This window comes from Chrysemys picta, unplaced genomic scaffold (genome assembly GCF_011386835.1).
Source record: "Chrysemys picta bellii isolate R12L10 unplaced genomic scaffold, ASM1138683v2 scaf1, whole genome shotgun sequence".
Lineage (NCBI taxonomy): Eukaryota > Metazoa > Chordata > Testudines > Emydidae > Chrysemys > Chrysemys picta.
In genome coordinates, this window is record NW_027052708.1 from 3736230 (window position 1) to 3762557 (window position 26328).

A 26328-nucleotide genomic window follows, 5' to 3' on the forward strand; every position below is an offset into this window, starting at 1 on the left:
GTTTGGTGGGTTTTTGTTCTTTTAAAAAAAAAAAAAAAAACAATGGCCAATTCAGAAAAAGTACACCCAGATATTATTTTTTAAGTATAGACATGTTTTATTTAAAGCAAAACATTACCAGTTTTAAATTATTTTTTTTTAGAACCTGAAAAACATTACACACTGAGCCATTTGGATCTTTTAACCAATTTTTATTTTTTAGAGGGCAAAAAAGGGCTCACCGTTTCTCAATCCACCCCATTGTTGGCTGTCGAGGCCTTCGGGCGTTCCAAAAGATCTCTGTTGGTTGCGTTGCCCATGACGGAAGATGGTACGTTCATTTCCGCCATGGAATTCATAAACACATCCCATCCTTTGTTCCTAACAGACATGTACCTAGAGAGCATCCAGGTGACAGCCCTGACTGTCGAGCATGTTAGAACCATTAACCACAGAACCTTTGTACACAAAAGCCCCTTTATCATTCCACGAAGAAATATTTTTATCCTGGCCCAGCTTATTTAGCAATACTAATGCATTTTTCTTATAATGCTTATTCACATTATCCGGTACCTCCTGAGCAGCAGAGTCTGAGGTCTTTGGTGTTTCTGGGGGTTTGGCAGTCACACTCTGTTCTGGTAGAAACAGATGTATTTCCCCTTTATCCGCATTGCTCTGCTGCAAGTACATCAGGTACCTTTGAAGCACGGCACTGTAAAGTTTAGCCTTTTCATAGTTGGCTAAGTCAGTTCTTTGAAGAACAGACTTCATTTCAGCATTCAAGAAGCGAGTTGTGTTCATTCTGATATTTTCCTCTGCTGGAGGGGGAGCTCTTAATTGCTCCAACTGGCGGCTGGGCACCAGGTACATTTTTTCTGCATACTCCATTATCGATTAGTCAAAAGCCCCATTATCAGAGGAATAGAAAAACTTAACAGAGGTCTGATAAAGCCCCCAGAATGCTTCACTGGATGCTTCTTTCTTTTAAGTGAAACCCTTTTATTATACAGAGTTTTTATAAGCGTGCATCTCTTTTTCAGCACGCGCACTTGATTTTGTTTCAAAGGTACGTTTCATTTTAAGGTATTGAGTGCTCTATCTGAGAGGGCCGCTACTAAATCATCAGAGGCCGAACACAGTATAGCCTTCCTTTGCTGCAGGGAATGCAGATTTGCTAAGGAATTTTAAAAGGACTAGGTTTCTCTTCATGCAGTTAGACATGTTTTCGGGCAGCAAACCCGGCTGTTAAAAAGGGGCCTGCAATAATTCATCTCTTTTTATACCCGACTGTTGTTCTTTTCAAAGTATAAACCACCGGCCAGTCTCGAGGGAAAAGACCGGTTCTTAGTCTGTAAGCTTCTAGTGTGGAAGCGTTTAAATCCACCACCAGGTAGCCATAAGGTCTTTTGGGTGCATCCTCAAAAGCTTCTAGAGAGAACTGAGCTTTACCGGGGTACAATTGCCAAGCTAACATAGTGATTTGTAATTTGTCCCTGGGGTTTTTGAACAGAACCATGTACTCTGTGTTTAGGTTAATCACGCGACTCTTTTTTCCTTGACAAAATATGTTCTGGACTATATACATAATGCTCAGGTTCCTGCGATGCATGTACTTGGTAAAGGCTTTCTCAGTTTCATCACTTTCACAAGCAGAGTTCATCAGATCGTCTATGATAATCATATTTACTTTATTGGCCGGAAACAAAAAAAGCATCGGGCAGCCCCTCCACAAAATTGATAAAGGGATATTTACAGAGCAGTTTTTTATACAGAGGTTGCCAACAACTGTAACACCACACAATATTCTCAGGGATAACATACAACGTTTGTTCAGCATTATCCAACACATTTTTTTATAAAGTAATTTTTTCCGCAGTTGGTAGGCCCCGCGAAAATTGCAGAAAAAGGATGTTTCCACCGCGTATCCATTTTCAAAACCATTGGGCAGGGTTTTATATCCTTCTCCTAGGACCCTCTTGTTGTAGATGACTGTTTGCGTTTTCTTAAGGATTTTTGTCTTACTTGCCACTGATTTTTTTCCTTACGATAGAGGGCTCCTGCACCTCTATGTTTTTTGACGTGTTTTCTCACAGGCCCGTCCAATAGTCCTGGCCTAGATCTTTCAAACTGTCAAAGTTTATCTTTTCACACTTTGCTATGTTCAGGGTAATCCATTTGACTTTTATACAAGTCTTTCCTCCCGACAGTTTATACCAATATGTTTTCGGGCCTGCTGACATTAACTCGTGATGTGTTGATCTGGCGGGATCTCGCTCGGGAGGTCCCCTAAATAATCCCCCAGAGGGGGATTCCAGTCACCCTCCCTTTTCACAGATATCACCAAGTCAGTGTCGTGGTACAGGCACTGCCCTTGCAGCCTGATTAGAAGGTTGTATAGTACTAAGCAGGCGTAAGCGGTGGTGAAATAGGCAATGAAGACATTATTATTACCAGGACCGAGTATCGGTCTTCAAGACACACACACTGTTTCATCATTGATAAACTCACAGGATGAAACCTTGTAATTGGGGAAAAACAGGTACTGAAAGAGTTTGTCAGGGTCTCTCACAATGCTGGTATTGAGTAGGTTCGTTCTTTGGCCGAATTTGCCCCACAGAGAATATAAAAACAGTTTAGCGATTTGGCGTTTAGCGGGGTTCAACTTGATCTTGTGTTGGCATAAACGCACGCCTTCTTTCTGGTAGAAATTGTTAACGTACTTATTTTGTTTTTCTTTGTCTGTGCACCAGCTGGGATACCCTGAAACCTCTTGTTTCTGGCAGAGGTGTAATTTTATGTACTCTGAAAAGAGTTTGTCAGATTTTTCATTAAAATGCCAGATTTCATATATTTTAGCCACCGCGTACCCCTTTGCTATGGTCACATTCAATTTCACCGTGCACCACATCCCCAGGATGGCCCTCTCCTCATCAGTATGGGTGTATGTCTCCTGCTGCTCTGATTCCGCACAGGTTTGGCATAGCGGGATTATAAGCTTGCCACTCATTCTGACAGGTAACAATGGGAAAGAGAGGCCTTGCAGGGGGTACACTTTAACTTTTTCTATTCCAAAGTAATTTGTGAGGGGTCCAAATTTGTCATAAACTACATTGGGGTGTCTGATAAGGTATTCTTTGGTTTTGTTTACAGAAGGGTACAGGTTGGTACAATCATGATAGTGGATTTCTTCCCTGGGGTTAGGTTTGTAATCCAGGTGGATAGCATTTGTTCTCCCCTCAAAAAGAGCATCCCTAGGCATGAGAGGCTGGGGCAACTGGGCTCGGTTTAAAAACCTGCCAGCTCCCTGTCTGTTTCTTTCATCACCTCCCACTCGTGCTCCCAGAGAATCCTCACTACAAAACCAAGTCTTTTCAGATAGTCGGTCTTGAGCTGCATCTTGTAATAAAGAAACCCAAAAGTTGTCCCCATCATAGGGTTCTTTGCTTTTTCACAATAACAGGTGATACAGCCATGGAAGAAACACCCGTTAAACTCAAAGGCTGTGTGTACCCCATCAACATTGGCATAACAGTCTAAAAAGTACGGGCCTAACTGTAGTTCCCCACCCTGTAAAGCATGCCATATCTGTATATTTTCTTTGTGAGAGGTATATGGAGCCACTGAATAGATGGGGTTGAATATCTCTTTTTCTGCCTGTGGTAGTTGTCTGGAGGGAGAAGAGCTACTATCTTAGGCTCCAAAAACATAAACCTGTGCATAGCCATGCAGACAGATGCCAGCGTTATGTACCGGAATGGATCTATACACAGTTTTATCTCAGTGATTTTACCAGGGCCTCTCTCTACTATATCTCCCATCTCCGTCATTTTCATAATCTCTTTTCTGTATAGGATACAAGCGTGTCTCAACATTTTGACATCCTGCTGACAGTAATATGCGAGCTCTTTCTGCAAGTCAAACGTCTCATATCTGTGGTCCCAATACCAGTTGAGAAACTTTGCTTTCTCCCTGGGCATCATGCTTTTTACACCATAGTGCTCCAGACCGGGCATAGGCCCCACATAATTTTGATATTCTAAAGTGTTAAAAAAATGTGAAAAATCCCCTTTGCACCCTTCAAACCCCATCGCCTGCAGGAGCTTGCTAAGCTTCACGGGAAAGAAGTTTAAAGAGTCTATAAAACCAATGCCCAGGGCCTTAACTTCCACACACATTAGTTTACTACCCTGAGTGATCAGTTCTATGCACATCTTTTACTTCAGTAACTGTCTAATGACGAAATATGTATGGTAACCTTTGGAATTGTGCGCTAGGAACATGTCGTCCTGGAATTCTTTGCCAATAAAGGTCTTAACAAAGATAGAAAGACACTCATAGACCTTAAATTCCCAGGATTTTTCCAGCTTTAGGGACATAGCAAAAAGTAATTGAGCATGTGCAACCCCGTCTCCTGTGTGCATTCAAAATCGTAAAAAATATACTTTTCTAATAATTCAGGCTTTCTAATGCTGTCCATAAAACACAGGTGGCTGTCTACATCACCGGTGATCAAACCCTGACACTGGTTACAATGCCTCCCTTTATACCTGTGCCGCTTGTCCATGTAAGACTGACACTTATCACATAAAGTTTTAAACAGGCAGTCAACTTGTTTTTTCAATTCACAGTCAACGTGTCTGTCTAAACACTCTTTGGACAGACAATACTGTCTACAGCTAGAACACCTCAGCTGCACACCCATGCTGTCCGAGCACATTACACTGAAGCAAATGCGATAAAGATACCTGCAAGAGTGGTGGTGACTGTACACCGTGTGGCAAAACTCACAATAACTTTTCACACTGAACACCTTTTTCACATCCAGAACCCTATAGTAATGCTCATCATGCAACAGGATGAAAAAAGTCTTGGGGTACACTGGGCCCCTTGGTTTAAAAAAGCCCCAGCCACCTTTCGCTGCATAAAGCACCAGCTGTATGTTGACTCCTAACTGCTGTTCAAATGTTGCCACATCACTGAGCAGAACCTTTTTTTGATCTGACCACTCCAGTTTCTCATGCAACTTTCTTGCCCCCACTAACAATTCCGCATCCGTAGGGTTATGGTTGGACATGATGGCCAAGAACCTGCCCGTAAAACAGAGATTGGTACCGGTGTAAGTCAGGTCTACTAAACACTGTCTCTTTTTATGGATGATTTGACTACTGAGAATAGAATTTAAAACTCTACGACTGCCCCCACCCCTGTTTTTTACAACTGTCACAACGAGATGCAACATCGGTCTGATTGAAGAAATCCTCAGCAGACAGCTCATCCCTCATTCTTCTGGCCGAAAAGAAAGGGTTAGTTAAATTAAGGCTCTCTAAACATAACTGAACGTAATCATCAGGGCCTATCCTACCATTAACATCATCGAGAACTAACTGTATCCCCCTGTGTATGGCTTCAGCAACCTGCTGAGCTGAATTTATTCACTCAAGATTGACAAAACGAAATTTCTCACAATACACCGACCCCCAAATCTAGGTAATTCACATTGCCAACTTCTCACTCTCTCCATATACACCTCTGCATTTTCAGGGTTACTTGGGGGTTCCTCTAAGGCACCATCAGCGGCATCTTCTACATCAGATGCTATTTGAGAGTCCGACTCCTAGGGGCCTCCATGAGGGTCATTAGGAGTAGACAGGGACCCGTCTAGACAGCCTTCTGGGGAATTTTCTAAATCAGACTCTGCATGAGAGTCACCACCACACTGCAGGTTGGATTCCACCTCCCCATTTTCAGATGAGCCAGTTTGAGAGCCGCCAGTAGGGGGCATCTCTTTTTGTTTTTTTCCTCATTACCTCTTCAGCCTTTTTCAAAATGTTTACAGTGACCCTGGCCTGGAACTTTTTGGCAGCTGTCTGTTTATCCCCCAAGCGCCGTCCCCCATTTCGTTTACACCTTAGCTGATGTGTACCCTTCAGGGTGCCCCTTTTACCCTTTCCATGAATAGTCATGCCTGCTCAGAGCTACCCTTTCGAAAAAAATTGAAGTATTTTTCAAAAAGTCACCTGCAAGAGCTTTTGCATTTTTGATCTAGTTTCCAGCTCTTCTTTCTTTTAGAACCCCCGAGGATACAGTGTCCACCAGTATTCTGAACGAAGCATCATATTTTCCAAAATACTAGAATATGGGGGAGCTGTGATGAGCTTATGGTGTTGGGAGAATGGTTTGTCAGTCCTTGGTTTTTTACTCACAACCCATAGAGCACGTGCTCCGGGTTTGTGAATATTGGTGTTTTCGCTCACAGTTTTCTCAGGGCTTGGTGTGGTGGTGGCGGCTTGGAAACTGGAGTTGTGTTTGCATGATTGTTTTTTACCAGAGTCCTTCAGTTTGACGTATATGAGGTTTAGACTGCTCTGATGCTTCATCTGCACTCTTGTGCTGTTTTGTGTTGGCGTTGTTAAAGGTCTCAAAGCTGATTCCCAGTTCTTTAGCCATTCTGGTGGAGGTGTCCCTGTAGCTCTGACTACGGCATTGTCAGGAGAGCTGCACATGCCTGATTAGGAGGAAAAAAACATTTTACAAAACTTAACGTTACCATCTTTCTCACCCACACCTATGTATTTACTTAAAATACACAACCTCATAAAATAACCAAACCAATAAGCAAAATATATTTACTGGGCTTCATCCATCCATCAGTCACTGATGCTGGTGAATTTTCCTTTTCAGCTGTCTCTTTCCTTTTTCTCTTGAGCTTGTTTACCCTCTGGTCTAAGGATCTCTCATGCTTTGACCGTACTGTGGAGCAGACAACATGATTATTATAAAAACATTAAATTGTCTTTTAAACTTAAAAAATAAAATACGCATTAGGATGTTTTTCTATTTAAAAAAGTCATAGATTTAAAACAAAATAATCTATTTCCAGCTGTACAACAAACACGGGTTTTGAGTTTATTTCTACCACTTAAAAAAAACAAACACACACACACACAAACACTTTTTAAAAACACATCTCATTTTGCAGAATAAAAAACAAACTTTTAAAAACCAACTTTTAAAATCTATTTTAAAACACATTTTGCACAGAAACCCGTTAGTTTGAAACACACCAAACCAATAGTTTGCAGTCATATATATTTTTTTTTAAAAAGCCACCTATGTTTTACATGCACACACACGCACATACACACACCACCAGTTTAAAACACCAAACCAACAGTTTGCAACAAAATACTTTTTTAAACACCCACACTTATGTCTAGCTTAGGCCCCTGAATCACTAACAATTTAAACATTAAAGCCAACTCTTTTAAGAGGACAAACAACCCCATATTTAAAAAAAAAAATCTATTTTTTTTTTTGCTGAATAAAAACCAAACTGCTTTTAAAAACCATTTTGCACAGAAAAACACTCTGTTAGTTTGAAACACACCATACCATCAGTTTGCAGTTTTTTAATTTAACTGTATTAAGCACAACTACAGTTAAAAATGGGTTTTGGTTTTTACATTGGCCTGGTGGTAAAATGCAGCTTAAAGTGACTGGTTCCACACTATACAGATCACACTGCAATGAAGATAGGTACCACTATTTAGTAAGGACAGCATGGCCAAAAAGTGACAATACAATATATATTTTCAGAGTTAAAAACAGGAAGCATATCTCCTCTTGCAGTCCAGCAGCAATTCAATTCAAGATAGTTTCAGTTGATAGAGGACAGTCTCCAAAAAACTGAGGTTTTTATTAGGGTTACCATACGTCCGGATTTTCCCGGACATGTCCGGCTTTTGGGGGCTCAAATCCCCGTCCGGGGGGAAATCCCCCAAAGCCGGGCATGTCCGGGAAAATCGGGAGGCTCGGCCGGGGCCTCTTTGTCCGGGGTCGGGGGCATGGTGCCGGGCCGGGAGCGCGGTGCCGGTCCGGGGAGCCGGTCCGGGCCCGTGGGGCCGGGTCGGGGAGCCGGGCCGGGGGTGCGCCGGGCCCGTGGGGCCGGCAGCCGGGGCCGGGGCCGGTGCGCCGGGCCCGGGGTCGGGACCGGCAGCCGGGGCCGGGGTCGGTGCGCCGGGGCCGGGGTCGGTGCGCCGGGCCCGGGGTCGGGGCCGGCAGCCGGGGCCGGGGTCGGTGCGCCGGGCCCGGGGTCGGGGCCGGCAGCCGGGGCCGGCAGCCGGGGCCGGGATCGGGGCGCCGGGCCCGGGGTCGGGGCCGGCAGCCGGGGCCGGCAGCCGGGGCCGGGATCGGGGCGCCGGGCCCGGGGTCGGGGCGCCGGGCCCGGGGTCGGGGCCGGCAGCCGGGGCCGGGGTCGGGGCGCCGGGCCCGGGGTCGGGGCCGGCAGCCGGGGCCGGGGTCGGGGCGCCGGGCCCGGGGTCGGGGCCGGCGGCCGGGGCCGGGGTCGGGGCGCCGGGCCCGGGGTCGGGGCCGGCAGCCGGGCCGGGGTCGGGGGGTGGGAGCCGGGGTCGGGGCCGGCAGCCGGGCCGGGGTCGGGGGGCGGGAGCCGGGGTCGGGGGGCCGGGGGGTGCGCCGGGCCCGCGGGGGGTGGTCGGTCGGGGCCGGCACCCCAGGGCCCGAGCCAACCCAGGCTGGAGCCGCCGGGGGGCCAGCCTGGGCCGCGCCTCCTCCCCCCGCCCCCCTTACCTGCTTCAGGCTTCCCGCGAATTAAATGTTCGCGGGAAGCAGGGGAGGGGGCGGAGACTTTGGGAGGGGGCGGAGTTGGGGCGGGGGCATGGGCGGGGCTGGGGGCGGGGCCAGGGCCCCGGGGAGTGTCCTCCATTTGGAGGCACAAAATATGGTAACCCTATTTTTATACCATCCTAATACTTTGTTTCAAACAGACTTCAGAAGTCTGTAGTTAGCCGGTTGATTCAATCACCACAACTCTGAATTAATAGATACTTAAGGACTTTAGGCACCTCTCCCCGAACATTCCCTTTTGTGATCTGGGGTGGGGGAATGAAGTTGTCTGCACAACTGGGCTGCTTTAGGCTATTTTTTTTCTTTTAGTTAAAATACATTTTTCTGTTTCAATGAAAAACCAGTAAATCACCAAACACAACAATCCTTAATGTTCCTGTACCCCATTCCCAAGTGGGGGCCCCTTGCAGATATCAATGAATGTCTTGGGGCATGTCTGTTTGTTTTTTAAACATGTTTCTTTCATGCTTAAAGTTTGGGGGTTGTTTTTGAAATAAAATGGGTGTATCACAACCATAGTAAGCACCCTAAAAGTACCCAGAGCTTTTAAATTTTTGATTGTCTTTAGAGCAAATGTTTGTTCTAAAGTATGGTGGAGGTTTGTGAACCCTTGAAACATTTCAGTTTCAGGTTAGAGCCTTGTTTATTTTTTAAATATATTATTTTAATGACTTTGAGTTGCTAGAAAGAGTGACCCATAGCATTCTACAAACTCCTGGAGTTATATTTAAACTGTCCAATAGCATCTGCAAACTCCTGAGGTTTTATTTCATTTCATATTACTCAGAGCTCACCATCCTCACCCACCCACCTCCCTTACTGTGGGTGTACACCCGTCAAATTTAATTACCGATCACTAATATGATTAACCCTGATGGCAACAAGGACGGATAATCTCAGTCACCCTGGCTATTCAGTGGGGGTGTGATTAAAACCATTCAGTTCAACACGGTGGGTCAACTCCATTGTACTCAAACACGTGTCTGAACCATCCCTGTTTTTTTTTAATTGTAAACACATTTTTAGGGTGCCCCCCCAAGATTCTACAACATACATTTCTGCATTTTGCTGTAAATGGGTCTCTTTTACACAAAGACACAAGAACTAGGTTCTCACAAACTTTTTTTTTTTTAATTTAAGACATACAGCTCCTTGAAAACAAACCAAGATGTTCCATTAAAACTTTTAGCTCACTTAAGGGCCACAGAGACCTTAAAAATTTAAACAGAAACACAGTAGTCACAAAGCCCTTTTCAATAGATTTTTTTTTATTTACAGCTACCAAGTTTTATATCGCATGTTTCTCCCTTCACCATTCTCTAACTTAATCCTTTTAGATTTCTTACAAATAGTCTTTTTCTTAAGCAGGGTTCTGTAACTTTTTGTGTGGACCAGACCGTCAATATAACGCTGTAAGCAGCATCTTCTGGTTTGGTCATTTTCTTTAAAACCGGTCAGGGTCTCCACTGAATTGCACAGCATTTATCAAGGCCACTCCTTGCGCTAAATGTTCTTGAGTTAAGCACAGACATTGCATAGCATCACCTATGGCAAAAATAGTGTTGAATAAGCTTTCCAAACACAGCTCAGCACACAAGCCCCAGAGCTTGCAGTTTATATCCACTGAAGTCCAAGTCACACAGTCATGGTGCTGCTGGCCTGGTGCATCTATGACACAGCCCTCACAATCTTCAAAAAGCTTTTCCCTAAGATAGTGATTAAGGACAGCATAAACAGCAATGCGTACAATAGTCTGCATGACATTTTTATGCTCACGACGTGGCACTGACTCAGTTAGTTCTGTCCCAAGCCCCCTCCTAAACTCCTCATAGCCATCATCCTCAGAGTCCTCTTCAACGATTTGTATCGGCTTTGAGCAAAAACAAAGTGGGCCCAGTTCGTCTTTGCTGCTTGATGCAATGGTGTCCAGGGCCTCTGGGTTCTCTAGAAAGGTATCCTTGAGCTGTCGAGAGATTTTTCAGAAAAGAAACAAGTGTAAGTTCCAACTGCTTGTTTTTAGAGTTACACAACTTCATTAAACACACACACACACACATCATCTAACATCACTTCTAAATTGTTCATTTACCTGAGCAACATCTTTTCTTTTCACTTTGTCCGCCGGTGACTCCCCCGAGCTGTGTTCGCCTTCTTCCTCCAGTGGGGTGGACGACGAGAGGCCAGCACGCTCATTGGAGTGTCTCACGAGCAGTTGGGTTTTGGGATCGGGTTCTGATGTATCCATCAACGGCTGGGCCAAAGGTCTCCCTTTGGTCTCTCACTCCTCCTCCTCCTCCTCAGAACTTTCGCTGATGTAGAGCTTTCTCCACAGATGGTCGAAGTCCCTCGGGGCTAAAACAAAGGCTGAAATTTTTACGTCGGTGGTGAAGGAGTTCATGTTTCCTCTTAGCATTTCCACGCGTTCTAAAACGTGCATTCTTGGTAAGAGATGGCCTCTTCTACCCAGAGCTGGGACTTATGGGGTAGTGGTACTGTGCTCTGATTGGCAGAGGGTGGTGGGAGAAGTTCTTAGAGGGGTCACATGACCCTCTTCTGGGCGGTTCATCCCACCCCAGAACCTGCCCTATTTTGGTCAGATCTGTTCTCAGGGCAGTCCTCTGAAGCCGAAACCCATCCCAATTGGTAGAGGGCATTGGGGGGAATTCTTAGAGGGGTCACACGAATCATTTCCAAATGGGTCACCCCACCCCAGAACTCCCCTGATTGGTCAAATATCCTCTCAGGAGTGGTCCCCTGCAGCTGAAACCCCTCCTGATTGGTAGAGGGTGGTGGGAGAAGTTCTAAGAAGGGTCACATGACCCACTTCTGCACGGATCATCCCGCCCTGGAACTCCCCCCAATTCGTAAAATTGCCTCTTAGGGCGGTCCTGAGGGAGCGAAAACCCATCCTGATTGGTAGAGGGCAGTGGGAGGAGTTCTTAGAGGGGTCACGTGACACACCTTGCTTCCAGTCATGTGTCCGGCTTGACACCAGAAGTAATACCCACAGGTGCAGGACTTCCCATGACAGGTGGGCAGGGGTCAAGGGGTGAGGCTAACGTTTGATTGACAGTAGGGCCCTTATATTATTTTGGTGCAATTTCCTGTTTTGTCATTACTGTTTCTTTAAGTAGTGGGAGGGCAGAGTGAGGGGGAATGGCAGGATTGGGGCTGGGAGGTTGGTAAAAATAAAGAGAGGGAAGGAAGGGGAAGGGGCACAGCCCCACCTCCTCCCCTGCCAAGCTAGTCATTCTCTGTCAAGTGTTTTTCCAGAATCACAACAGAGCAGAGTCTCAAGGAGGGATTCGAAGGAGGATCAGGTGTTGGCTGCATGGATTTTCTCAGGGAGTTTTCTCCATACAGAAAGGGCAGCATGGGAGAAAATGCAAAGGTAAAGAGTTAAAGACGATTCCCTTAATCCACGTATTTGTAACCCTTCTCTTGAGGAAGAGCAGGAGGTAGCTGTGGTGCCAGCCAGTCATTATTCTGTGCTATATGCCCCTTGCCTTGTGCCTGTTCCTTGAATTGTCTGTGTCCCATGAATCAAGTAAACTGGTTTCCAAGGAGCCCTCCCCCTACTGACAGCACTGATGGGCATGGTGTAGCCTCCATGCAAGAGGGGGTCATGGCCTACTCAGGAAGCCCTAAGCTCTGCCTCTATCACTAAGAATCATGGTCTAGGCAGGAAACCCCAAGGCTGGGGTGAAAGTAATATTAAGCACTTACCAGTACGGGGGCCCAGAGCCGGGCCCCTGGAAGGGGCTGGGCCTTGGGCAGAAGGGGTGGGGTTGGGGGGTTCAGCCTACTCCAGCCAGCGCATCAGCGCTGCCTGGCCCGCACCACCCGGGGCTCCGATGGAGATTTAAAATTTTAAATCACCAGCCCCAGGGTAGCTCCCCTTTTGCCCCCCCCCCATCCATGTTGGCAGCCTGCGGGGGTGGGGGGGATAGGGGCAATGAACGTCAGCTGCATATGGGCTGGTACTGGCAGCCACTTTTTACCAGTACGTCGTACCAGCCCACTTTCACCCCTGCCCCAAGGTCTATTAGTAGAAGAACTGTCAATATTTCAGATGCAGCTGAGTAATTCTTCTTCTATAAAGCTGATCTGAGTGACACAACCTGGTTCTAGTGAGTTGTGCTTGTCTACAATTGGGCATGTCCTATACTGGGAATTGGTCTTGTAATGATCACCTTTGGCACAAGGGATTTCTTTCCTAGTTTATAAAATAACCAGCCTCTAATGTCTCCCAATTCATATTTAATATGATATAAAATCTATCAGGGTGAGAAACAGCAGGGATAGAATTTGTACAGAACTTTTCCTTCCCTCACCGGGGATTGGGGGTTACCCGATGATCTGAGGCTGTGGTAAAGCTGACGTCAGGAGGGGGCTCATCACTCATATATGGTGATGTTTGTTGCTTTCGAGTTTTATTGGATGTTTTAGCTGCATAAAGACACAGATAAAACCACTGATAATAACTAAAAAGGCAGGTGGGTTTGCTATTGGTTCCTTTGCGCAGCTGATGGCAGCCTCTGAGTCTATATATTTCCCTTCCACTGCTTTGTTGTCACTTGTCAGACACAGAGGAGCCCTGGCAGGTGTTTAGGAGCAGCCAGTGCATTGATAGGGGGGGACAACAAGTCAGGGTGGCAATGAAGGGACATCTCTCCACTCCAGTGCTGTGGCTTCTTCTCCTCACAGTTCAGGACATAGCAGGTAAGTCTCTTCTGTGTTTCACCAGGGGAGCTGGGTTAACTGGAACTAGGGTGGTAACTTTTAAAGTCAGCTTTTTACCATCGGTGCCTGGGTAGGAGGTTGTGACTTTTCTTTTTGGGATTGGAACTTACCACTGTTACCGAGGCTTTTGTTACCTTGAGATTGGACTATTCAAATGATCCTAATGTGGGGCTGCACCTTAGAATCATTCAGAGAACAAAGCTGGTGCAAACGGAAGAGACTCACTGATCAGCACATCTTGCTAGGAGCATGTTACAGCCATGGTGCAAGATCTGCACTGGCTGTCCAGCTCTGGGTGGAGGTTAAGGTGTTGGGTTAGTATTTATAAAGACCTAAATGGCCTGGGACCGGCCTCCCTGAGGGATCACCTCTCTCCCTGTGTCGTACTGCCACAGCTCTGGTTAGCAGGGGCACCTAAGCTGGTTCCCCCTTTTTATAAAGGAGAGGGGTGGCTGAGAGGGTGTTCTCCTGAGACCTCCAGCAAGTCCGGCTCCAGGGTTTTGGCCGCCCCAAGCAGCCAAAAAAAAAAAAAAAAAGCCGCGATCGTGATCCCGATCTCCGGCGGCAATTCGGCGGGAGGTCCTTTGCTCCCAGCGGGAGTGCGGGACCGTCCGCCGAATTTCCGCCGAATACCTGGACTTGCCGCCTCTGGCCGGAGCGGCCGCCCCAAGCACCTGCTTGTCAGGCTGGTGCCTGGAGCCGGCCCTGGCCTCCAGGACTCTGAAACTTGTTGTCCGGTTTGGGCCAAAATAGCCCAAATTTGGTGACCTTCTGGGCACACTGCAAAAGACACTTGTTTGGGGGTGGGAAGGACCCAGGCCATGGGTAACATAATGAGAAATGGGTGGGAAGGAGTTTCTGTAGGTGTCTGGCTGGCTGAGTTCCTGTTGTAATAGTCACTTCATGCTGCAGGGATTTGAGTTTGTTATCAATGCGTCCGGGTGCCAACAGTCTTGGCTGAGCATCGCTTTAGTATTTTAAATCCCAATAAATACATCAATAATTTGGGATCCAACAGAAATGTCTGTTTGGTACTGAATCCAACAGCTCCAAGGGCCAAGTCTTCGCTCCTCACTCCCCCATTCACACACTGAAGCCAGTAGAAGTTTTACAATTTTGAAGTGAGCAGGATTTATCCAAATAAACCCAGAGCCGATTCCTTCCAGGGAAGGGGTGTGTGCATGTGTTGGGGTGCAGTGTGCAAAGCCCTGTGCCCATGGAGGTACCGGAAGCTCTGACAGCAGGAAGATTTATCCTGCATGAGCCCTGCCTCCCTCCCCCAGGGTTTCTGCTGGAGAGGAGAAGCTTTGAATCCTATTTGGAGACTAGAGAAGCCCGACCAGCACAAGCTGCATGGCAGAGGTGCTGTATCAGTGCCTCTCAGAGCCACACTGGTTTCATTCTCTCAAGACCGCCCCTGCCCAGTTTCAGGGCTGCTCTCATTCCTCCAGCACAGAGGGAGCTGCAGGCTCCTTGCCATGCTGTGTTCCAGTTCAAGGCAAACTCAACAGCAAAGGTGGGGGTGGGGGGGAGAGGCAGATCATGGGGTACATCAGTATGTGCTGGTGCATTTTAGGATGTGAATCTGGCTCAAAGACTCCAAACTGATTAGCAATAGTATTAAAATTGAATGTGGGACCCAGATATGATTCAAATAATACAGTGATTGGAACCTGTTGGGCTGGTGTTAACAACACGAGAATGATCCATGTGACTGGCAGGGCAATGAACTTCTCAGCAGTAGCTGGTTCATGGGAACTCGATGTGCTGCTGCACCAGCCTGAGAAACTGACACTGAAGTTGATGATCAGAAATGTCCATCTAAATTATTGTCTTAGAGAAAAACCTGCCGTAATGTATATTTCACAGACAGCTCAGTAACTGTGCGGTGATTAGGGGGCTGGTACCCAGAAAATCCTGAGCAAACCAAACCATCTAGCAGGTTACTTGGAGTTTATATTTCAGATTTCCAAGAAGTTCAAATATAATATGCTGGGATTAGAGCCCAGAACACTGCTGTACATGACTGAAAAACAGAGGATTCTATGGTGTCTGGTGGTGATCAGACTGACATTGCAGGGGACGGACAATTATTACCAGGTGAGGGATAAATTACTGCACGATTGTGGGATGGTGTCATACAGTGATGCCAAGCACATGTTCAGCTCAGGGTATTTTTTTTGGATTTATGAGTAAATATTGTTCATCCCCTGAATATTTCTTATTTTCTATGGGAAATTTGACTGCTTCACATGATGTAGACACGGTGACATGGGGGAGCATAAAATACTCTCCAGTTATTTGTGGGATGGCGTCATATAGTGATGCCAAGCCCATGCTCAGCTCAGTGTATTTTTGTTGGATTGATGAGGAAATGAGCATCGTCCCTTTGACATTTTTTATTTTCTATTGGGAATTTGAGTTTGCTTCACATGACACAGACACAGTGACTCAGGGGTGTTTACAATATAGGGAATATCACCCCATGTAGCTACTTTTCCCTTTCCCTCAGTGCCCCAATTCTCCTCCCTGAGCCCTGAGTAGAGGCCAGGTCAGTCTTTGCCAGAAGATCGTGTTTCACAATTATTGACCTATTTACATTTTGTGGGAAAACAAATTTGTAAAATGATGTGGGGTCCAGGCAAACAAATGAGAAAATATCAGGGACGGACCAAAGCCACAGGTTTAACTCCCAGACCAAGGTCTGAACTTCCCCAATGTTCAGAGTGCTGGGAGGTCATTATTCCAAGTTGGGCCATAGAAGTGGAGCCAGTATGTGATAGGTACAATATAAATGTGATTGTTATCCTGAAAGGTGCTGATGGCTGCCATCGGGGAGGCTTCGATACTAAGACAATCACAGGCCTCATGAAAGTCAATGGCAGGGCGAGGAATCTCTTTTAGGCTCAACAGATGGAGCAATCAAGATCCTTTATGTAGTAAAAACAGCTGCAGACAGTGGTGGCTACTGCCAAAGGCACTGGGTACATGGGCAGGGCAGAGCTAAGCCTGGGGTTTCCACTGTTGCCAATGCAGGGGCCAGGATACTGGCGTCAGACTGCGTCTGTTGGAGGGAGAAGCTAGTAGAAGGAGTTGTGATCAGGACCTTGGAAGCAGAAAAGAAACAAAGCCTGTTGGAGCTCACTGGAGAGGCAGGCTGGGGGATTTCTGAACAAGGAAACTGCCGACAGTTGTTAGTTTCTACTGTGTGCAGGGAAACAGAACTGTGTGTGCACTTAGCCAGAGCAGTGTTACAGCCTTGGGTCCTGCCACAAGTGAACATCACTGAGTTAACTCCATTGAAAAAAAAGCCCTTTTTTTCTTAGTGCAAACCAGGCCCCATGGGTTGCCTGTGGGACTTCACTGAAGTGAGTCATACCTGAATAAACACCGTAACTCATGGGCATTGTAATGATGCCCGTACTAGCTCCCAGTCACAGGAACAGTCCTGGCTCTTCACACCCTGTCCTGCGCACCAGTTCTCCCAGCTAATATCCCAGGACTGTGTGGCAGGCAGTGGCCACTCCTCACATTCCCTGTTAGCTGCCTCCCTCCCAGCAGCCAGCTTTGCCTCTCCACAACCCCCAGAGATACAAAAAACTTTAGAGACAACTGGGGGCAGGGGGTGGAACTCAGAGCTACTGGGAGAAAAGCCACTGGCAGAAAGTGGGGGCAGAGTCTGCTGCTCATCTGGGGAAGGAGCAGCCTGTACATGCAGGGCAGAGAGGCCAGGTAGAAAGGGGAGAAGAGGAGGGAGAAAAGCCCAGGGGAGGAGAGTGGGAAGAGACCAATAGAAGAGGGAAATGTTTGGGGCAGGTGGGGAGAGGAAGCTCCAGTAGGGAGCACAAGGCTGTAATGCCAAGCGCCACAGAACAAAAATTACGAGGTTATAAAAACCATCCCATTATGTTACTCAGTCTGTCTATGAACTGTTCAACTCCCCTCTACTCTTCTGCCAGCGTGGGGGTGAGAATCACAGGCTGAAAAGTCACCATTTAATGCACCCAAACTGCACAACTCCCCCTGGCGGCTCAGCTGGAGACTGCGCTTACCATCCCCTCACCCCTGAGACGGGAACTGCCGTCCATTGCCCAGCACTGCCTTCGCTCTCCCCTCCTGGTTCAGTTCCTCTGACAGATGAAGGGCTGGCTGAGAAATAGTTGACAGCCACTGAGCTAAATTCATGCAGCATGGTTCACACTCGCACACAGAACGTCTGTTACTGTTCAGGGGTGAGTTACAGACAGAGATACTGGAGACATCAACCATTCACATCAGCTATAATGTCACCGTAACATGACAGGATTGATGTAGCCATTTGCAAACAGCAACACTTCCCTGGCTCACCCCACACCACCCTGCTACTTCTCTACCTGAGATAGTGAAGCACACCGCACAATCTAGAGCCTCCTCGCCTCTCCTCCCCTTCTCTCCTGCCCCTCCCACTCCTGACCCCATCCCCTGCCTAATACAGACTCCATTCCCCTCCCCAATACTCCCTCCTGTCCCCTGTTCCAGAACCGCTCCTCTATCCCTCTATCTCCTGTCCACCAGCACCAGACCCACCTTCCATCCCCACTCCTCCATCCTCCCCAACACTCCCTCATGTGCCCCTGCTCCAGGCTACCTCCGCTCACTCCCATTCTCTGCTCCACACCCCTCCCCTCCTCGCCTTCTTGCTGCCCTGATTCAGACCCCCTCCCTCCTCGCCCTACACATGATCACCTTCCCCCCCCCACCTCCTCCTTCCCCCATCTTCTCCCCATGCATCCTTCTGCCCCCTCTCTGCTCTCTCCCTTCGCTTCTCTCACTCTCCTGCCTGGATCCTCACCCCCTCCTCACTTCTCACTCCTGTCCCCCACTCCAGACCCCCTCCTCTCTCCACTTCTCCATGCAGACCCCCTTCTTTAAACCCCCTTTTCCTCCCCTCCCACCTACCCCCTGCTCAATAACCCCCTCCAGCCCCATGCTCCCTTCTCTCCCTCCAGACAACCCTGTGCTCTATCTCCACTCCTCCCTCATGCCTCGATTTCAGATCCCTGTCCCCTCCCCTCCCTTCTGTCCCTCTCTACTGCTTCCCTGTTAACCCCCACTGCAGACACCCCTCTCCCCCCACTTCTCCCTCCTGCCCCTACTTTCTGACCTCCTTCCCGTCCCCCACCCCAGACCCACTTCCTCACTCCTGCACCTTCCTACCCCCACTTCCAGAGGCTCCTCCCCTCTGTCCCTCCTGCCTCCTGCTACAGACTCTCCTTTCTCCACCCTCTTTCCTCCCCCTGCTCCAGAACCTCCTCCCCATCCCTCCCTCCGGCCCACACAGCACCTGCACCCCCTTCCCTTGCAAGCCTTGAATCTGCCTCCTGTCCCCCCAGTGCCCTGCTCCACTCACTCTCCCCATCCTCCTTTCACTGGGTCTCTGCTGCCCATCACAGTCCCTGGGTCCTCTCCAGCCCCCTCAGCCACCCAGAGACAGTCGTGTTCCCCGCGGGCTTTAGTGGGAAGTGGCAGCCAGCTTTATTCAGAGCGGCCTCACTCCCACACACTGACAGACTGTAGGGAGATGGCGGCATCTCGCTGGCTTCAGCCCTAGTGACAGTGACAGGAGATGGCACCATTTGGAATAAGGGAAACTCCGTTAGTTGGCACCTTTCATCGTATTCTCACGGGACAGGTTAAAAACACCCCAAATCACCAGAGTGGGGATAAAATGGCGAGAGCTGCAACACTGACAGCCCCGAATGTGAGGCCCTGAGACATGAGAAGGTGGCGCCATGAGACAGCTCTGGGCATGTCCCATTCTCCTGGCTCTGGGCGCGGATCCCCTGCTGATGGGCGCGGACTCTGCTGTGATAATGCTGGGGAGGGGGCTCCCTGCTCACTCTGACCCTGTTCTGTGTCTCTCTTTGAAGGTGCTGATGAGCTGAGGCTGGCGGATGGAGGCAGCCCCTGTGCCGGGAGAGTGGAGGTTAAACACCAGGATCAGTGGGGGACGCTGTGTGATGACAGCTGGGACATGGAAGATGCTGAGGTGGTTTGTAAGCAGCTGGGATGTGGAGCTGCTATCAGTGCCCCTGACGAAGCTCATTTTGGAGCAGGATCTGGACCAATTTGGCTGGATGAAGTTGCCTGTGATGGTACCGAGTCTGCTCTCTGGAACTGTGAGAACGAGGGATGGGGTCAGAGTGACTGCAGTCATGGAGAGGATGCTGGAGTGACCTGTTCAGGTAAGACTCAGCCAGCTCTGTCCTGAAAAGCAAACCCCCTAAGACAAAAGGGCTTGAACCCAGAAGGCATCGTGGGCCTGTGACCCTAACGAGAAACGAACAAAAAGTAGAGCAAGTTCTGTAATGATTGTTATTACTCAGCTGTAATTATTACTGTTCATGTCACTGGACTCTGAGGATCCCCCTGTGTGACTGAATCATTTTCATTATCTCATTTCCCATTGTTTTAATGCCACGGCTTTCCTTTCCCTTTCCTTCTGAATGGGTCTAAAAATGCAGATAGGAGAGAAAATTAAAAAGGAAAATGTCACTTAGGCTCCTAAGTTGCTGAGGCACTTTTGAAAATGTTACACTCATGTCAAAATCCAGACCCAGACACCCAACCACAGAGGTACAGAGGGTGGGGCATTTATGTAGCTTCTTTGCCACCCTCATAGGGTGACCGAGGAATGGGCAGATTCTCTCAGCTTGGCCAGAATTAGATTTAACCAAGAGCACTCCCCTCTCTGCTCTGTTACTTCTCACATTTTGGACCAACCAGTAATAGAAAATTTCAAAACCTCTGATATACTGTAGATCTAGCATAGCATAGAGAGCTCAGCCAAAAATATACCTCAACCCTACACAGCACAGGAATATCATATTATTGTGACTCAGTAGCTAACATTACAGCTACAGACTCATTATAAATTTTATTTTTAACTACCCTCTTCTTAACATTTAGTGGGAGTAATATCTTCCTCTGACATAGCACAAGGAAGAGAGAATATTTCCCCATAGTTCCAAAAGTTTTAGCAGCTCCCGCTGGCAGTGGGAGCTCAGGGCAGTGTTTAATCTCCACCCTTTCCTGGATTTTGAGTGTTTCAATGACAAACATCTATACGCTCTTCACATGGGGGAGGGGTTGTATGCAATTTCTTAGTATTTTTTAAAAATAAAAAAGCTACGGTGGACGTGAACTTTACAGAAATTAATTGCCAGGACTTTTAAACTCTTCAGAAAACACATTGACCTTCACCAATGTAAATTTCCTAACCTGGTAATAACAACCGCAATGCCTTGTGCTGCACACCTAGCAAGTGCACAGCAGGGAGTCCCTCTCCTCTGAACCTCACCAGGAGGAGGGAGCTGCACACAAACAAAGGGGTATCAAAGCAAAGTCCCTTCTGTGCACCTTTCTGTAAAACTGCTGCTGCATCTCAGCTGGAGCTGCACGTTTGCAGTGGCAAAAAAGTTCGGGTTTGTAACAGGGCACTTGAAGGGGCGGGCTGCCTAGTGGTTGCTGCATCTGAACTACAGCCCCTTGTTTTCCAGATGAAGTTGCCTCAGTATTTTAGGCAGTAGGGTGGGGAAACCCAGGCCCTCCCTCTTCACCGGGTCCCAGCCCAGGGTCCTGCATACATCTACCCCTGAATGGGGGAGGCCTCCCAGAAGGGATCTAAATCCACTGCGCTGGGCTACTTCCTACCACTGTCCCTTTTGTTTGGGGCATGGCCCCTCTAGTCCCATTCGCTGGTGGCTTGTATACCATAGCGCCCTCTCGTGGATCTTGGGTGGCCTCGTGCTGCAGTCCCAGGCTCCTTTAGGTGGGGCAGCTGCAAGTTTGGTGAGACTGAACCCCACAATGTCGCTGAGCTTCAGGGACCCAGTTACCTCAGTTGCTGGAGGCTCCTAGGTCTCCTCCACAGTCCCCTTTGGCTGGGGAGACAGTGCTTACTCCCTGGTGGCTGCCTCGGCTTGCAGGCTAGTGACCCTTCCCCTCAGGTAGTGAGGTGGATCGGTCCTGCCTCTTCACCAGTCAGCCCTCAACTGAGTCAGGGTCTCTCGTTTTCTCCCCCCAGGCCTCGCATTGGCTGCAGGTACAGCGGGGTGGGGCTAGCTGGGCCCAAAGGCTCCTTTAACCCCTGCTGTGCTGGCAGGGTAGTTCCACATGCCTGTGCTGAAGCTTGGAGAGGAGGATGAGTCTTTCCATGACCCTTATAGTTATGTCCATTCTTGTCACTAATCCCCGTCTTCCCTGGATAGAGGTGTAGGGCCAGCTCCTAGGGGTTCCTTACTCAGGCAGGCAGCTATTGACACTAATGTGAGTTTGCTTTGTACAGACTGAGTAGAAACAGAATAAAGAACTCAGGATTGGGCCCATTCAGAATTATTCCAGAAATAACCACTCAGCTGTCTACAAACTGCCCTGTGCACTAGATATCACTGAGAACAAACACATACAGGAGCTCAGAGTAGCAGCCGTGTTAGTCTGTATCCGCAAAAAGAACAGGAGTACTTGTGGCACCTTAGAGACTAACAAATTTATTTGAGCATAAACTTTTGTGGGCTACAGTTTTGATGTGGTCATCTCAATTATCACTTCAAAGTTTTTTTTTTCTCCTGCTGATAATAGCTCATCTCAGTTGATTGGCCTCTTACAGTTGGTATGGCTACTTCCACCTTTTCATGTTCTCTGTATGTATAAATATCTTCTTTCTGTGTGTTCCATTCTATGCATGCAATGAAGTGGGCTGTAGCCCACAAAAGCTTATGCTCAAATAAATTTGTTAGTCTCTAAGGTGCCACAAGTACTCCTGTTCTTTATATAGGATCTGTGATGTTTCTGCACCAAGCAATTTTTGAGAGATGCTGTCCTGACAGAATAGTAGAAAACTTTCCAAAAAGTGACAGTCGTCTTCTTATATGCAGTGCTGTTGTAGCCGTGTTAGTCCCAGGATATTAGAGATACAAGGTGGGTGAGGTAATATCTTTTATTGGACCCCTTTCTGTTGGAGAGAGACAAACTTTTGATCCTACAGAGACAAGCTGTGTGTAAGCTCAGAAGCTCGTCTCTCTCACCAACAGCAGTTGGTCCAATAAAAGATATTACCTCACCCACCTTGTCTCTCTCAACCCCTTCTTGTACAGCATTCAGATTTCATTTCTGGTTGGATTAATACCAAACTTCGCCAAAACATTCTCCTCTGCCAAGGTCCCTGCCTCAGTTAGTGCACAGGCTGGACGGTGCCCAGGGAGTGAATCAGGGATGCACAGTGAAAGAGGCTGTTGTCTGTAGGCCCACAGCCTCATTGGTTGCAGCAGCAGCATCGCCGTCATCGGCAACCCCTCCATTCAAGGATGATCTCTACCACAGATTTACATATGGGTCCTGAGACGACTCAGGAGTCTGATCCTGGAACCATAGATCTGCCTGCAATAGGTGCAGATGTTTCCTGATGGGTCAGCTGCCTGCTGGGAGAAAGTTCTTTTTCTTTCTTTCTTTTCTTCTCTCTGTCTTCTCAACTTCAAGGTCAAGGCACTTCCCCTCGAAGCAGGCCACTGCCTGGTGGAGAATGAAGTGTCATTGAGATCGGTTGGTTCTTTGCTCCTCCCAGCTTGTGATATCCACATGAGTTTTCTTGAGATATGTTTTCAGTGTGTCTTTGTAGGGTTTCCTCTGACTACCACGGGATCTCTCACCATGGGTGAGCAGAGAGGAGAGGGCTTGTTTTGGGAGGTGAGAGTCTGGCATCGGCACACAATGTCCAGCCCAGCAGAGTTGGTGAGTGAGGATCATTGCTTCAATGCTGGTGACATTAGCTTCAATGAGGATGCTGGTGTTAGTGCAGCGATCTTCCCACTTGATGCAAAGGATCTTCCAGAGACATCGTTGGTGGTACTTCTCCAGACTCCTAAGGTGCTGTCGATAGGTCACCCAGGTTTCACAGCTATAAAGGAGTGCAGGAATAACAATTATCTCATAGACCTGGATCTTGGTGTCCTGCTGTAGGTCACCGTCTGTGAAAATGTGCCAGAGCAGTTTCCCAAAGGAAGCATTTGCGCATTGGATCCTGTGCTGGATCTCACTGTCAATTTTTGCATTTTGAGAAAGTTGGCTACCGAGGTAACAGAAGTCCTCAACTCTTTCCAAGGTCTGTCCCTCGATGGTGATTTGTGGCAGGTCATGTGGAAGGCCTGAAGCAGGCTGATGGAACACTTCAGTTTTCTTGATATTGAGTGAGAGTCATAGGCTTCGGTAAGCTTGTGCAAAAAAATCCAGTGTGGACTGAAGGTCATTCTCAGTGTGCTCAAGGATGGCACAGTCATCACTGTACTGAAGGTCAGTAATGGACGCTCTGAGAGTTTAGACTTTCAGTGGAAACATCAAAGATTAATAAGCCGCCCATCCGTTCTGTATTGAATGTCAACTCCAGTGGGGAGGCGGTCTTTAACAAGGACCAGAATGACTGATAAATACATGGAGAACAGGGTTGCGGCAATAACACATCCTTGCTTAACCCCAGTTTTGATGCCAAAAGGATCCATCTCCAGGGGATTACAGAGAACGGTGGCAGTCATCTCATCAGGTAGAAGCCTTAGGCTCTTAATAAATTTTGGAGGGCAGCCAAATCTGGCCAGCACCTTCCACAGGGCTTCGCGATTGACAGAGTCGAAGGCCTTTGTCAAATTGATGAAGGCCATGTACAAGTCCTGATTTTGCTCCCGAGACTTTTCCTGGATTTGGTGGGCAACGAAGATCACGTCGGTTGTCCTGTGGGATGGTCTGAAACTGCACTGAGATTCTGGCAATATTTCCTCAGTAAGGGGAAGTAATCAGTTTAAAAGAATACGGGCAAGAATTTTCCCTGCTGTAGATAGCAAGGCAATGCTATGATAATTTCCACCCTCCGACTTATCTCCTTTTTTAAAGACGGTAACAATGTTGGCATTTCTCAAGTCTTCTGGAATCTTCTCATTATACCAAATCTGAAATAAAATGAAGCTCCCAACAGCCTCGCTCTGAGGCTCATTGGAGCACACGAGCCCCTTCACCGCAACCAGGTGATGGTCCCCGAAGGGGGGTTGCAGCAGTGGCAAAGTGTGTGGCCAATAAAATTATGCTGAAATTATGCTCCTGTCTGCTGTGGGCCAGAGTGACACCAGGCACCAGGACTGAGATAAGGGAGACTGTCTCCACCTATTGGGCCCAGGAAGCGCAGAGAGGAAGCTACCTGAATTGAACACAGACCAGGGTGAGAGGGGAAAGTAGATGAGGATAAGGATGCAGGGGGAATATTCTGAGCCTGGAGGCTTGTGGATGGAGAGAAACTGGGAATGGGAGAGAAAGCGGGAGATGGGGACTGGGAGGAGGGGGAAAGAGAGTAGGACGGGCTAGGCAGGGGGAGTAGGACAGGGAGTAGGTGGGGAGAGACTGGGACTTTCTGATCAATGAGATTAGGCACTTGGGGAGACTGGGACTCCCTGGGGGAGGAGTCTGGGATTTGGAATCAGTGGGGAGGAACTGGGGGTGGGTGAGGAAAAACAGATCAGATCAGTAACCAGGGTGTGGGGGGAGTATAAGACTATCTGGGCAAAAAGACTGGAATAAGCAGGCAGGGTGGAGTGGGGGAGACAGACAGCAGATCTATATGAACATTTATTGTGTGGCAAGATGGGGTGTAAATCTCCCCTGCACTGTCCTGACAGGCACCAAGTGTCCATGTGGACCATGCTGCCATGCTCCAAGGCTTTGTCTACACTACCGCTTAAGTTGATGTAAGTTACGTCACTCAGGTGTGAAACATGCCCCCCTCACCCCCCGAGCAACGTAGGTTACATCAACTTAAAGCGCTCTCCCATCGAGGTAATGCATCTTCATCAGATGTGCTAAATCAGCACCACTACATCGATGCACTGGCACTGATACAGCACGGTAGGGAAGACAAGTCCTAACAGTTCCCTAGGGAACAGATCTACTCCCGTTTCAAAGCACTAGGGGAATAGTGCGCAGCAGCAGGTTCCACACAGACACTCAGTGTGCAGCAGGCTAGAGCGGGGTAAATTTTGCAACAAACTAAGTGTTCATGTAGAGAAGCCTTGAGAGTGGATGAGGCATCCAGGGAGGGAAACTGGGGGTTGGGGCAGACAGGACAACCCAACGCAAGTGTGGGAGTGAGAAGCAGATCAGATGAGGACCCCAGAGGGGAGGGACAGCGCAAAGAACAGGGCTGAAACTGGGACTTGGCTGGGGAAGCCAGAGGTGAAGTCCAGGACTGGCTTGACAAGGAGATTGGGTCTGGGGATGAGAAGCTTGAGGGGTGGAGGCAGGAACTGGTAGACAAGGAGAATAGGACTGGGACACAGAGCAAGGGATGGAGAAGAGACAGGACTGGGACAGGGACAGTTGGAGAGAAGGGGTTAGGCTTGGGGGAACAGAGGAAGAAGAATCTGTGACCACTAGAATTCACCTCTCTCCAGAGCCTGGAATGGAACCTAGTATCCCTGAGTTTTGCCATTCCCCTGCTGTCAGCAAATATTTATCAAACTCTCCAACAAAATCTTCTGATATCCCTCTAGTGCTGGTCCACAAAGAGGATGATGACCTACTAGTGCTGTCAGTTACTCCATTAGCTCAATTGGCAGAGATTTTTGTGGAGGATCTAAAGGCTCAAAAGCTGTTGATGACCCATGTGGGTGTCAACATGATTCCACATCCGGGAACTTCTATTTTTCAGTTTGCTTTTTTAAAAACCTAGAAAATTATGCACAAAACTTTACTTTCAAGGAACATTAAGTTTGCAAATGTTGAGCTGTAAAAATAAGGAAATGGTAGAATTAAAGTTGTCTTTGCAACTCTATTTTGGCCCGTCTTTACATATGCATTAATATTCAGTCTTTCATTACATGATAACTTGTTATTTTTTCCACAGGACCCCTGCTTCATGCAGCACACAGAATTGACCGTGCTCTGAATCAG

At 48.0% G+C, this 26328-nt stretch overlaps 1 protein-coding gene across 1 annotated transcript in view; it reads left to right on the top strand.

Annotated features, from left to right (window-relative positions):
- Positions 1-19282: 19282 nt before the first annotated feature.
- LOC122173448 (deleted in malignant brain tumors 1 protein-like) overlaps positions 19283-26328 on the top strand; it is a 492944-nt gene continuing 485898 nt past the window's right edge. The window contains exon 1 of the mRNA XM_065578734.1: positions 19283-19589. Within this exon, the coding sequence (XP_065434806.1) occupies positions 19379-19589 (211 nt within the window). The 5' untranslated portion in view covers positions 19283-19378. The remainder of the gene's footprint in view (positions 19590-26328) is intronic.